The sequence below is a fragment of the Pygocentrus nattereri genome, chromosome 26 (assembly GCF_015220715.1).
Source record: "Pygocentrus nattereri isolate fPygNat1 chromosome 26, fPygNat1.pri, whole genome shotgun sequence".
Lineage (NCBI taxonomy): Eukaryota > Metazoa > Chordata > Actinopteri > Characiformes > Serrasalmidae > Pygocentrus > Pygocentrus nattereri.
In genome coordinates this window covers 27,229,603-27,243,607 of record NC_051236.1, presented here as the reverse complement: position 1 = coordinate 27,243,607, position 14,005 = coordinate 27,229,603, and the positions used below count along the sequence as shown (strand labels likewise).

The 14,005-nt window shown below is 43.8% G+C and overlaps 1 protein-coding gene across 1 annotated transcript; it reads left to right on the top strand.

Annotated features, from left to right (window-relative positions):
* Window positions 1-734: 734 nt before the first annotated feature.
* amotl2a (angiomotin like 2a) lies at window positions 735-10,614 on the top strand. The gene is made up of 11 exons (XM_017698011.2): window positions 735-956; window positions 1,771-2,565; window positions 2,653-2,845; window positions 4,213-4,357; window positions 4,480-4,566; window positions 6,309-6,604; window positions 6,719-6,918; window positions 7,015-7,116; window positions 7,256-7,422; window positions 7,776-7,958; window positions 8,487-10,614. The coding sequence occupies exons 2-11, from the start codon at window positions 1,850-1,852 to the stop codon at window positions 8,582-8,584; spliced, it is 2,187 nt and encodes a 728-aa protein (XP_017553500.2). The 5' UTR covers window positions 735-956; window positions 1,771-1,849; the 3' UTR covers window positions 8,585-10,614.
* The last annotated feature ends 3,391 nt before the right edge of the window (window positions 10,615-14,005 follow it).

Below are 14,005 nucleotides of genomic sequence, written 5' to 3'. Positions count from 1 at the left end.
TGCACAAGTGTGAGGTGTAAAGCCAGTTATGTGGTACGCTTTGCCTTTGTCCTCATTACACACAAGCAGCTTTATCAAAATGATAGAGTTTATCAAAATCCCTGAGCAGCAGTTCATTCTAAACTGTGAGTAAATTCAAATATAAACAATGAGAACTACTAAACAGTCCTGCTCATATTATATCTATTCATGTGAACTACCACCCAGTCCGAGTGCTGAAGGCTTAATACCACCAGCCAGCCTGCGGTCAGTGGGTGACCAGTTAGTCAGCTCGTTTATATATGTGTATATGTGTAAATACAAATATAAACATACTAACATGAATTTAAACGACTACCCAATCCCAGCTCTGGAGCTGGAGTAGTATCAGCCAATCCGCACACAGTGTTTACCAACTGGTTTAATTGCTACGTTTATTGAACGTTTACACGAGTGAATATGAATATTAACAGAACACAATCAGAAAAAGTGCGTTGAAATACTAGTAGATTCAAGCGCAGGAACACCAGCTAATCCTTAGTCTAAATCCCTGAATAGCGTGTAGTTTCTCCTAAAAGCAGAGTAAAAATTCATATAAACGCGATTTAATTAAATATGTATGCATATGTCCTACGTGCCAATCCCGGCGCAGGAGCCGAGCCAGCCGCCGCGCCAGCCAATCCGGGCTCAGTGGGCGGGGTTTGTGTGAATCCCCGAGGGACTCGCAGCCTTCACATTCCTCACATTCCAGCCGCGGAGAACAATCGAGCCTCCGCGGTTTAATAGCAGCGGCTCCTCCCTCCGACCTCAGTCTGCCGGAGGAGCTCACAGGGCTCACGGAGCCTGACGTCCGCGCTCGAACGCGAATGGAAATTATAGCGACTGCTTTGTATTTGTGAAGGACGATCCTATTGACGAGAAATAAGAGCTACAATCACCGTCCTCAACTTCTTTTGCCGTCATGCGTCTGTGAACTGGTGAGTTCTGGAGTCAGCAGCCAAAATAACAGCTGTGTGTGTGGATTCATTTTCAGGTTGGCTTTCTTTCCACGACGTAATGCAGTGTATAAAGTTACTTATTAAGTTATGTCGTGCTCTCAAACTGTCTATGGCTTTTAAATCTCTGCGATGAGTATGTAGTAAGCAAGTTAAAGCATCTGGATCCAAACCTTTTTGGGTTCCATGCCATAGATCATAGATAGAAAGTTACAAGCTCTAATATGTTACATGGCTTTCAAACTTGACTCAAGCTTGGACTGTTTGTGGTCGTGTTGTGAAGCCATGGTTGTGTAATTGGCTGTTTGGCAGAGCATTCCAGCTCTTTTGCTGTAGATGGGGCCCTCTTGGTTTACCCAAGAGTAAGTTGCATGAAGGTGAGGCAAAGGAGAGGAATTTGGAGCAGGAAAGCACTGACGCAAATGCTGCTGCAGAAATCTCACTCACCCTCCAGTAATGCGCTAAGGTCAAACAGTCTCCAGTTAGGCATGGCTGGACTTTTTTCTGTGAAACTGCATAGCTGGTTTCTAATCCTGTGTTCTGTGCTTTTGAAATGTGTGCTGCTATAGGTGAGGGTCTTGTGTTTGAGGGGATTATTCTGTGTTGACATGGCATGAAGGGGAATCCACTCAGAGCTCTGTCTGCTTTCCCTGAAGTAATTTAATGATCAATTGATAAAGCAGGCTTAACTTTAGTAATGGTTTAACTTTGAACGTTTCTTGTTTGGAAAAGTGTATTTTATGACTAGTGAATAGTAATAGGCTAATTTATTGTGGTCACTCTTTTTCTAACCCAGGTTGACCAGTCAAGCCAGAGAATCGCTCACTACTTAAAGTGTTGTTTTTATTCGCAATTGTGCTTCAACCTTGACTGAAATGAGAACTGCAGAGGAGTCCTCAGGCACCGTGCTGCACCGGCTAATTCAGGAGCAGCTGCGGTATGGGAACCCCACAGACACACGCACTCTCTTGGCCATCCAGCAGCAAGCCCTGCGGGGAAGTGGAAGCGGCGGAGGCGCAGGGAGCCCTCGCTCGTCCCTGGAGAGCCTTACTCAGGAGGAGTCCCAGTTCCTCCAGATGTCCACGAGACAGGAGCCCCAGGGCCAGGAGCACCAGGGCGACTACCAGCACTCGGAAAGCCCCATCTGCCATCTCTACCAGCTCCACACAGAGGAGCTACCCACCTACGAGGAGGCCAAAGCTCACTCGCAGTACCTGGCCTCACAGAGGGGTCAGGCTTGCCTTCAGCAGGGTGGTCTGGATACCCCGGGTGCAGATTCAGGGCTTGAGCAGGACCAGGGCACATGGGACCTCAAACGGGAGCATGCTAGGTCATTAAGCGAGCGCCTCATGCAGCTCTCCTTGGAGAGGAATGGTGCCCATGACAACGTGCCCATGAGCTCATCCCACAGTTACCCCCAGCTGTCTGGTAGCCATGCTGGTACTGCTATCCATGATGGGCCTGATCAGCGTGGGCCACCCCCAGAGTACCCCTTTACGCTCAAATCTCCTGGATATATGCTGAGCCATTCGCAGGAGAATGGACATTATTACAAAGAACCCCCTCCTGCTTTCCACTCTCAGCATCACAGGTATATGATGCAGCATTCAGGCAGTATTTTGCATGCAATCATTTCTTCATTAAACACTGACTAACCCTGCCTTTATGTCTGTTCCAGGTATGTTCCAGCCCAGTCGCAGGTAGCTAGACATAATGCCCTGCCCACGATGACGCCTGCTGGCCAGGATGTCATAGTTGGAGGCTACAGCATCTCAGTCCCTAATCCTCAAATGGAGCAGCTGATAAAGGAAAATGAAAGGCTGAAGAGGGAAGTGGAGAACTACAGTGAGAAAGCAGCAAGATTGCAGAAGGTAAGAGAAATCACTTGGTTGCTTATATGTTAACTTCACACACGAATAGGCAGTTATTCACATGGGCTCCCTCCTGTTTTGAGCTCAAAAAAGGCTTACAGTGGGTGTGGATGAAAGAAATCATAGTGTGCTAGTCACTGCCAATTGCTGCATTCCAAAGAGATTAACTCTCTAGCCATGTAGGAATGTGTGCAGTGAAGGGGATCACAAGGATTTTGATTTCATTTAGAAAGCATCCTTTCTCAGTAACTGATTTTTCATAGAATTTAGTTTTGTGCCTGAAAGCATATTGAATCTGTCCATGTCAGAAGTTCCTGCCATTTCCCCATAGCATGGTCGTGTCAGTACTGTGATGCCAGAATGTCATGGTAAATTGAGGAAGGAAAACTAGTTTACCTTGGCTGGTGTTTTGCACAAATGTAATAGGTTTACTTAAGCTAAGCTTCCACGTACAGCTTCCACTTTCGTTTGTAGGTATCATGTCATTTATCTCTTTAAAAGACTGTAAACAAATTTGAATTTAGTTTATTTATATGCCATCTGAGCTCCTGAAAGTCTATAGTTTACTTCTGTAAGAAACATTGTCTATAAACAAGGATTCTTCAGATCAGGCCATAGTCCTATGGATCAATAGGCCTTAAAAAGGAGGAGGAGGGGGGCTTCCCTGAGTTTCTCTGTGGTCTCCTTTGTCTGCCCAGTTGAAGCAGATGTCGGGGCTCATCCCAGTGTGTCTGAGATTGGTGATGGGATTCTGAGTGGTTAGCAGCTGACGGGTGAACCCCACAGCTGTGGATTCCCAGACTGAATGACTTCTTTCACTTTCACCCCAGAGCAAAAGCCCTATGTCTTCTCATTGTTTTTTGTGTATTGGTCAGATTTGAGCTTCTGTACCTCAGATTGGCCAATTTGTTATGCTTAACACCTCAAAGTATGAAATAGTGTTTGGCCTTTGTTGAACATTTTCCCTATCAAAATGCTATGATACCTACAGCATACAGTCTAGCTATCGTGAGAGGTATGTCTTCAACACGTCCTGTTCCTTTGTTCCTTTGGCTTGCTTTTGGCACCCCGCCATGCAGAGAGATGAATGTGCAAACACCTGGGACTCATAAGTGTTCTTTCTGGAATGTTGATTCAATTCCCAGTCCCCGAAGAGCTCTGTGAGAGAGTGATTCACTTGTGGGCAAGCACAATGAGCAGTCCAGCCAAGCACATTCTTCCCTGTCTCCCTTTCTCACCCATCCTGGCCTGGTTACTTTTAGGTGTAACACACAAAGCTTCCTTTAAGCTCATTCAGGTGGTCACTGTGGAATTCCTGTGATTGAATGTAAAAAAAAATTACAAAAGGCTCTTTTTCTTTCTTCTAGCTGGAGCAGGAGATTCAGAGGATATCTGAGGCTTATGAGACTCTTATGAGAGGATCTGCAAAGAGAGAGACTCTTGAGAAAACCATGAGAAATAAACTTGAATGTGAAATCAAGAGGCTTCATGACTTCAACAGAGACCTTAGGGGTAAGTCCAATTGTGTAGATGTCTCCCAAACTGCAGCAAATCCTGTGAGCATGTATGATCTCAACTTTATGGAAACATTGATTTCTGTGAATTCAAATTTCCACTTCTGTGTCTTATTTTAGATCGCCTAGAAACGGCCAATAAACAGAGAGCAACCATGGAAGATCAAGATCACAGCCAACACGTCTTTGCCAAATTGGCTGAGCAGAGTAAGTAAAAATTCCTCCTGCAATTCAGCTTATTCAAATATCTCCCTCCTAATCTGTTGTTGAAGCCGAAACCTGGATGTTGCAGCTGTTAAGGCTTTTTATCTTGGTTATGTGGACATACCTAAGCATTCCTTCACCAACACTGCTCTGCATGTTTGTGATGGCTGTGATTCCTGAGAAAGCTCTTGTTTTGACATATCACATTCCCAAGATTAAGTGGTCCATTAGCATCGCAAAGGCCAGCTCTCCTGTGACAAATTACAGTGGCATGTTGAGTTCAGCATGAGTAGTTGCTCGTTTGTGCTAGCTGAGGCCCAGCCTAGGGGAACATGCTCTTGTCCAACTGAGATAGCTGTTCTCAGAACTTGAGCACTAGCCATTATTAACAGCATTGGTAAATGCGGCCTGGATTCCTGGAATATTTTCAGGTATTTTGGGCTATTCCACATTTGGGGAATGTCTCCCAGCCCGCCCCCTTCCCCATCCCCCAACCACTCAGCCAAAGAGGCCCAGAGCACCTTGCTCTGGAGGCCTCAGACACCCATTCCAGATTTAAGCAAGACCTGGCTTACTGTCTGTCCTTGTTTGGGCATAGAGGTGCTAAAGAATGCAAAAATGAAGTAAATAGGTTTTTTGCAATACCAGAGGAGGTATTCAGTTGCTGATGGCACTGGCAATCTCTGAAGCAGCTTGGCTATTGTTAAGCTGTTTGAATCAACCTTCTTTGAATTTCAGCCCTCTAACAAGAATGTTAATTTGGGCCTTGCATTGGAAACTAATCTGCTCAAAGTGATCCTTACTTTGTTGCATAATGGAATTAGGTTTCCTTGAAGCTCTGAAGTGTTTGTCTGTAAGGCAACATGCCTCCATTTATGTAAGCACTAAGTGTAGAAATGTTTTGAAATGACAGATTGTGATGTATGCTTACTGCTTTCAGAATTAACTGTTCGCTCAGGAGAGCATGTGATCCAGCTTCTCATATCTTTTAAGCAATATGTACGTTAGCGCTCTCTGACCTTGAGGAGATATTTGTATTACTTGTTTACCACTTGGCCCAAAGGCATTCCAGAGTACCACTGGATATAAAGACACGCCTGTGTGCGTAAGTGGATAAGAGCAAGTCTGCATTCCATTCCTGTCCAGCATTTTCAGTTGTATTAGCAGGGCTTGAGCACTGAGGGGAGTCGAAAAATTAAGGCTTTCTAATTTGTTTTCTTGCTCAGCAAAGCATTCAGCCTCTGAAAAAAGGCACTGAAAATGAAGTGTGTTCTCTCAATGCTGAGAGATGTTAAGTGCTAATTGGGCTTGTGGAATTCGGTGTACCAAATTGTAATTCAGTTGGCTGCTCTGGTAGTCTGGGAATTCTGCCGGATCTCTGGTATGTCGGGTCAAAGGACAGCGACGAATATGCTGCTATTCCTCCTACGGCCCAGACGGGCATGTGTAAATCAAACGGTCCTCTTTTGTCCCAGACTCCTGTGGGAAGGTTGTCTCACAAGAATCTGTTAGAATGAAGCTGAGGCCTGGGGAATGCTCCAGGCACGCCCTAGACCTTAAGTGTGGCTATTCATTTTGTGGCCCTCTTAACAACTATGCTCAATGTCTGCTACATTCACTGCGCCTCAATGACACAGTTCTTTTCAGAGAGGACACATGCCCAGATACCTCTGTGCTAAGTCCCTGGTGGCATTGTGAGAAAATGTTGATGCTCACTGTTGTTCTCTCTGTGTCTTCTGGTGTAGATGAGGAGCACCAGCGGGAGCGTGAGCGCCTAGAGCGTGAGCTGCAACGTTTGAGGGCTTCTGGAGAAGAGTGGTGCAGGCGTCGGGAGGCCCTGGAGCAGGCTTTGGTATCCGCTCAGGCCCGGAACAGGCAGCTTGAAGAGGAGCTGCGGAAGAAGAGAGCATACGTGGAGAAAGTTGAAAGGCTGCAGAGTGCTCTGGCTCAGCTGCAGGCTGCATGTGAGAAGAGGGAGGCATTGGAGCTGAAGCTTCGCACCAGGCTGGAGCATGAGCTGAAGAGTCTGAGGACACAGCAGGTAAACTCCGTATCCATGCTTACTTCTGAACTCGACAGTTGAATGTGAGAAAGACAACTTGCTTTGGACTGTTATATAAACTCACCATCTGTCATGTAATTCCTTTAACTTCAGTGGCAGTCTCAAGGCGAGCAAGCGAGCAGCACCTCTTCATCCAGCCTAAACACCTCCTCTCTGCAGCAGCGGCTGAGGGAAAGAGAGGAGCGTATATTAGCTCTGGAGGCTGACATCACCCGCTGGGAACAGAAGTATCTAGAGGAGAGCACGATGCGTCAATTTGCCATGGATGCTGCGGCCACTGCTGCTGCCCAGAGGTGAGTGAATTGATGAATGAGTACTGTCTTTTTATGCAGTTAAAGCTTCATGAGCATGTCTGACATAGTTTTATGTGTTTATTTTTCTCTAAACAGAGATACAACCATCATCAATCATTCGCCCAGACACTCGCCTAATAGCAGCTTCAACGAGGTCCTCCCATCATCCAACCAGAGACATCAGGAGATGGAGAACAGGTATTTTACATTCATGGACTCTTAATTTAGGCCCAGTACATCATCAACAAATGTTCTGAAAAAACAGCTTGTCCAGTATATGTGCTAGACATGAAGAATAGCTGTGAAAGTTAACCACGTGTGGTGTTGTTTTGTGCAGGATCCGAGCATTGTACGCCAAGCTGCTGGAGAAAGATGCTGTGATTAAGGTCCTGCAGCAGCGTTCGCGACGTGAGCAGGGGCGGCCTGAACTCACCGGCCTCCGGCCCGCCCGATCCGTCCCGTCTATCAGCACAGTCACAACCATGACCACCACTCGGCCCAAAGGTGAGTGGTTAGAGATTGGCAAGGCAAGCTTAGGATTGCCTGAAACAGCGTGTGCTTTTTTTCCTGACAACTGGTCGCTCCTTCAGTCAACGGCTATCTAAAGCTCCTTGGAAAGAATGTACACATCCAGAATAATGTCAGTAAAGCTGCCGGCACTGCACCCCAAATAGACCCAAGTCTTGTGAACTGGAATGCATTTTTATGTCCCTGCTCTGGAATAGGACTTCCAGAATAGTTAGAGGGTATCTACAGGGGAGCAGATGTTTGTGTGGGTGGGGTGGTGGGCAGGGAAGCATTTGTATATGTTTGAGGGCTGGTAATTAAACTGCTTCCTTTTCTGTTTGTGTTGGCAGGGAAGAGCCTCTCAGATGACCAGACAGCGGCTGCAACACTGCCCCCTGTACCCCATTCACTGTCCAAGGCCCAGAGCCGCGACTGCAGCACACAGTGTGACGAGCCGTCAGAGGAAACAAACCCCACGTTAGAGATCACCAGTGCACCAGCCGCTCCAGAGTCCACACCTGCACCCAGCTGTGGTGTGTAACTGCCCACAATCTTTACCCTGCAGTTCAGCTTGACTCTAAAATCTCAGTTTTCTGGGCTGTGGACAGAAATAAAATAACAAGTGGGGGTACTAGCCAAATTTGGGCATTTGTGTAGCCAACCCTGCTTATTTTTGTCCAACTCAGGAAGGGCCTGTTAATCAACTGTGCAACAATCAGTGTAACTCATAACATATAGCTGCAACAGAATGTAGGTAGCAAACTACATTCCCTAAACTAAAGATACTAAAGAGATACCCGTGAGGGAACCACATGAGCATTTGTATCAAGAGAGGTACAGTTTTTTCTGAGAGATGCATTAGTGTCTAGTCTTTTGATTTGTCTGTAAAAAGAGGGCATGTTTTTCTGTTTGAACCAAGTGAGGGTAAAGAGTAACCTGCACAGCAGTGTAGAGGAAGTCTATGTAGGAGAAGGGTGGACTCAACAGAGTCCAGGCTTTGGGTACCATATGGGTTTGCTCAAATTTGTCTAATTATATTCGCAACCTGTTTCATTTTTCAGAACCTGCCACAGAGATGCAGCAGACCGAACCTCCAGTCAGCACGACGAAGAGTAGCAGCAGCAGTGCTGAAAGCGAAGTAGTGGAGATTCTCATCTAAAGACGGTGGAGAGAAAAGCTCACCCAGTTCAGGTCTCCTATGCCTGAACTGCATTCGGCTTGACACTGCCTGAATACATGACCTACATGGGATTTGCCAAGCAAAATCTTCTCATCTCGAATGGTGCTTGAGACGGTGGTTACCTATGGAGCCAGTCTGTTTTCTGATAAGGTGAAGTGAGGAGGTGAAAGAGAGAGGAAACCCCAGACTTTCCCCAGTGCAGAGAGGAGAGCTGAGCTCCCTTTACTGTTTCTCTACACTTAAAAGGACAAAAACTCTCCAACACTTCTAGCGACTCTCTCTCAGCTTGCCTCACAATCTGAGGTACTTGTACAGTCACTCTGCAGAGCTCCAAGAGGCTGCTGTGATATGGCATAAGAACATATAAAACAGTATATATGTGAGTTCTTTTTTTTTTTGCCTTGTATTTATATTTATGATAATTGCTGCTGAACCGTGTGAGTTTTTTTTTTTTTTTTTTCTTTGAAGAGTGTTATTGTATGTGAGAAGGTATAAGAAAGAATATAAGAGAATGAATGTCTGTTTTGGAATGTCTGTTTTTGCAGTCCATCTGTATTCTGTGCATCCGTTGCCCTTGATTCATTTCTTTCAAGGGAAGTGTGTCTGCAGTCGACTTAGTATACCGCTCCGTGTAAGACAATATCCTGCATTCCTTGATAAAATGCACAGACATAACATAACAGCTAACTTTGGTCGTTCTGCATATAGTAGACATGTGCTGTTGCAACTGCTCTACCCTTAAACATCCCAAAAAAAGAATAGTAAAGTTTGCGGCTAGCCATCTGTAGTTTAATCCTAGTGGCCTAGGGTTACACTATTTACCAGAATAGTTGGGTGAAAACTGATTGACTGAACTCTGACACTCCCGTTGACTAAATTAACATTACAGTTGGTGTTCTTATTATAATTGGCTGCCTGTAGACTTCTCTCTCCCTGTTTTAAGCAGCGGAATGAGAAGCCTCCTTTTGTGGATTTAGGCTGCTGGGCACATACTTGTCTCTTTTAGTGACACTTAAAGAGACGTGTCAACCTCGGGGCAGTCAGGGACTGATGCTTCAAATGCCACATTATCATTTTGTGCCTCTAGCAGCAGCTATCTGGCATGCCTCTCTGTCCTTCACTCACAAGCTGAAGCTAATCTTCTCGCATCCCTGCGTGGCGGTATGTTCCTGATTGGTGCAAAAGGCTATCTGCTGCCTGACCCCTGGCCTGTTTGAAATGGCTGGCATTCACGCTACTATTCTCTTTCTGGGGCTATTTATTTCCACGCAGCTACGGTAGCTGGTTCTACCACGAGCATCAGAATAATGGAGTAGTTACATACAGCAACATGGACACATCTAACCATATTTGCAGCTAGAAGTTGTGGTATTATTTAAAAAAAAATGTTACAGTCTTAACTTCAAAGACTTACATTTCCATGGTCAAAAAGGCTGTTTGAGACGTTGTGATGTGAATTTGCAAGTAAGAGCAGACCTGCATTGGCTAGGTGGTAAACTGTGGGTTAATACATTTACACTTCATTCTAACTAGACCATGGAAAGCCACATTCTCTCTGAGTGACTCTAGACTGGAAGTGTGGGTAATCAGTATTGCACCATGTTCCTTACTGTCATTGAACGCTGTTTCTCTTTACCCGCTCTCCTACACAAAATATTTGCTGGTCAATGATTTGTAGAGGAGTCATATGCTTCTTGAATGCTTTTTTTTTGCTCTCTCTTTGGACTGTTTACAGAAAGGGCTGTTTGGAAAAGAAAAGACATTAATATATTTTGTATATTATTGTGCCTTTTATAGTATCTAGTGACATGAACATTAATGCCAAAGATTTGCATTACAAAGTAAGTTATATAATGAAAATATGAGACCTTGGTGAAGTGTAGACGCCTTGCTCAGACTGGTTGACCCATACTTAGACGTTGCTGTGAACTTCTGGAATGGGACTTTTTTGTATGCCATTAACATTTCACTTATTGAATAAAAACTTTAATATATATCTTTTAAAAAAACAGTTGTTTTCTCTTTTCTTGACAAACCGTACCATTGGATGGCTTCGCTTGGAATGTCTTTGCAGACAGATGTACTCAGGAGAAGAAGGGGGTGGTTGTGGTCTGACCCGTTGACATTTTTTTAACAAGTGCAAGTCTGTGCAAACTCCTCTAATCTAAGTCCCTTCATCGGCATGAATGGTATCTTTCATTCAGCGCAGAAGAAGGCGGCCTTATTCACTGCAGGAAAACAATTCTGCCACCTGCTTGACTGCTGGCAGCTAACCTGCATCACCAGTCTGTTGCCCTTGGTCAGCTTTCTGCTCTTCTTCAGGACAAATGTGCAGACGAAGATGAACTCAGGCTTCTTACAGCTCTCAGCAATGTGAGGACATGCCAATTGCTATCACATTCGCATGTAATAACAAAAGATCGTCACTTTTCCAAACCCACGATAGATTTGGGTTTGAAGCACAGACAAAATGTGCTTTACAGTGTTAAAAATAAAGGTGCCAAAAAGGGTTCTTTGTACATGGCCTAGAAGAGTCATTTTGGTTCTCTGAAGAACCATTTTTGTAAATGTGAAGTATCAGTGTGAGGAACCTTTTTAAAGACCTTCTAGGAAGAACCCTTAAATTGATGTAGAACCTTTACATTAAGTGAAAGTTCTTCACACTTGGAATTCTCTTTTTTAAGCATGGGTCCAAAAGTGATTCTTCTATGGCTTCACTCAAAAAACCTTTGAGGGCACTGTAGCGGTAAATTTGTGTGTTACTGAAAAAAGCTTTCAATGTTTAAGACGTTCCCCAGACAGAAACCTCTTTCAACTCTGTTGATTGCTGTTCGTTTGATATTAAAATATGCAGGAGTGCGTGATTGGAATCGTCCAAAATTAGAATCAGGGGATTTTTACTCTAAACAAGTGATCGGCCAATTTATGCTCTCTTGCTTTTAATGTAGGTCTTTTTTTATTCCTTTTTTTGTCATTTAACAATTTTAAATGCCAGTTCAACATTTTAAATAGTGCAACCTTTTTTAAAGTATTAAAAAGCGAATAAAAAAAAATAAAAAATCAACCAGCAGCCAATAAAAGAAATCAGCCCAGCTTTTTGGAATTTCTTCTGTCTTGGTGCAGTAAGATGCTCAAGCGTTCCATTCCAAATGAGGAAGAGCAGAGATTTCAAATATGTTAGCAATCAAACGAGGCCGCAGCTTTAGAGTTTATTGATTTCGTTTTTATAACTACTCCTCAGGCAGGCCAGTGAGAGATTACTTGTGTTCTTTTATGATGGTTAAACTGCTCAGAAATCTCTCTGGGGAACTTTCACCTTTCCTCCCTTCACTTCTGTGAATTGCATTAATCTCTCAAAAACTTGGACTCCCAAAACTCACTGCGTTGGGCACATTTTTAAAATACTCCACACAAGAATTCAGACTAGGTTGATTCACAATACGGGAAATGAGCATTGTGTGTGTGTGTGTGTGTGTGTGTTGGCTGGCAGTGCTGAGATGTGTAAAGGCTGTATGATTCTTCATGTCTGAGGCCTTGCCTAAAGGAATTAGGAGTATGAGGTTAGACCACAGATCATCCTGAAGAACATTCCAGTGGAACCGACAGGAACAACCCTGTCGTTATTGATCAAAAGTCTGTTCAGAAATCTTATCATGGAAGCTAAAACGGATCACAGCAGTGGGAAACCCTCAAGACCTTCCAGGCCTTCAGAGTAGGCCAAATGATTTCTGTGGAAAAATGAATTTTTTTCTTTATTTTTATGTAATATAATAATCATGGCTATTGTATTTCAGTTCTGCGAGTATTGCAGTAATACTCCCATTTCAAAGGTTTTCACAAAAATGTTAGAATCTTGAAACACCCAACAGAAAATGATCCAATCAGGATTTTTTTCTGTGCCATCTAGGTAGATACAGCCATGCTGAGTTCTTCTATTAGCTGGAGATGATCTATCTGAAGGCCTAATGCTTCTGATTCATCACTAGCGTAATTAGGAAGTAGAATCAACCAATTGATCTAGAGCTACCAAAAATGTTTATGTGAATATCGTTAGCTTAGCACTAACATAATGCTAGAATCTTATAGGGGCACTAATAGAAATTAGCATTGTCATTGAGGTGTTTTTGTTCCTCACTTTTGACCTAGTTTTGACATGTATTGCCTAAATGGAAAGTCCTACGCAAGTTGCCACTATATCACAATAAAAAAAGGAAGTTTCTACAGCAGGATGTGAATCATCTAAACATAGCAAAGGCTGTTAGCGGCCCAACACTGAAGTCCTCAAATAAGTTAAGTGCTCTGCTGGCAGGGGTGAGAACTTAATGCGTGCTTCAGTGGGCCTTGTTTTCTCCTCTAAAGTTTTCTTTGTATTGTGCTTCTTTTGATAGGTGTGAGATGGCATTCCTTAAATGTTTTACAAGTTTCCTAGCTGGTGGGTTCGTTTGTGGCGAGGGAGTGCGACTTTTCTCAGCTCGAGCTGAAGGTAATGGAGGTAAAAGCCACTTGAGGAATGTTTCACTCTGTTCTATCCATGGAGGACAAGGTAGGGTCATCATGCTTCAAGGTCAGCTAAAGGGTTAGTGTACCATTTGTTTGCCCCCTATTCTTGCGATTAAATGGACATGTTCAGCAATGTGACAATTAGGCCTTTGACATGTCAGCTGCTGATATACTTCACTGCCTGCATATTTGGAGTACCTGGAAGTCCAGCATAATACTGTTGCATGTCATTGTTGCATTGAGATACAAATCTATTTTCATGCTAAAATGGCTTGGTAGAAAAGACTTGATTTTTATTCTAGGTAAGAGGTTGTCCCAGTGAGGTTGCTCAGCAGTACTTCAACATCTGTGTATATGTCTATACAGTGTAAGATCCAAGTCTTCTCTGTAGGGAATCTTATTTCTGGCACCCGGCTTGTTTCAGCAGGCTGCATTTTCGCCTTAAACTTCTGCAGAATGGGTAGAGTCTGGGCACATTCCGGAAATGTCTGTAGTTTTCCAAGAGAAAATGAATCACAGAGGTGACTCTGTGCTCATTAAAAAGAAATCACTGTAGTTTCACTTAAACAAATGTGTGAGAAAAACATTTGTCCCAGTCGTTTAGCTTTGGATAGCAGATGATGATAAAATGGTTTGGATTTTGCATTTGGATTAAAGCAGATGAGGAAAGAAAGGTATTTGCAGTTTTTACATTAGTGGAGTTCCTGAAGTGACCACGTTAATCATGCTGATCTATAAAGCACAGAGAGACAAGCAGAGCCTTGGCCCCCGATGTTGGCCTTTGCACATACTTTTGGTCCAAGATTTCAGGGAGAAATATTCGGAAAAATGGCTCAGTCAAGTGCTGTGTTTTGCTTCAATTTCCATGGAGATTCCATAACTTCCTGCTCTGAGCATTCC

What these genes read in the sequence shown, in the direction of transcription:
- amotl2a (XM_017698011.2), top strand. Translation starts at nt 1,850, where the DNA reads ATGAGAACTGCAGAGGAGTCCTCAGGCACCGTGCTGCACCGGCTAATT. An exon ending in CATCAGGAGATGGAGAACAG is followed by an intron (nt 7,117 to 7,255) that starts GTATTTTACATT and finishes TGTTTTGTGCAG; the next exon opens with GATCCGAGCATTGTACGCCA. An exon ending in GACCACCACTCGGCCCAAAG is followed by an intron (nt 7,423 to 7,775) that starts GTGAGTGGTTAG and finishes TTGTGTTGGCAG; the next exon opens with GGAAGAGCCTCTCAGATGAC.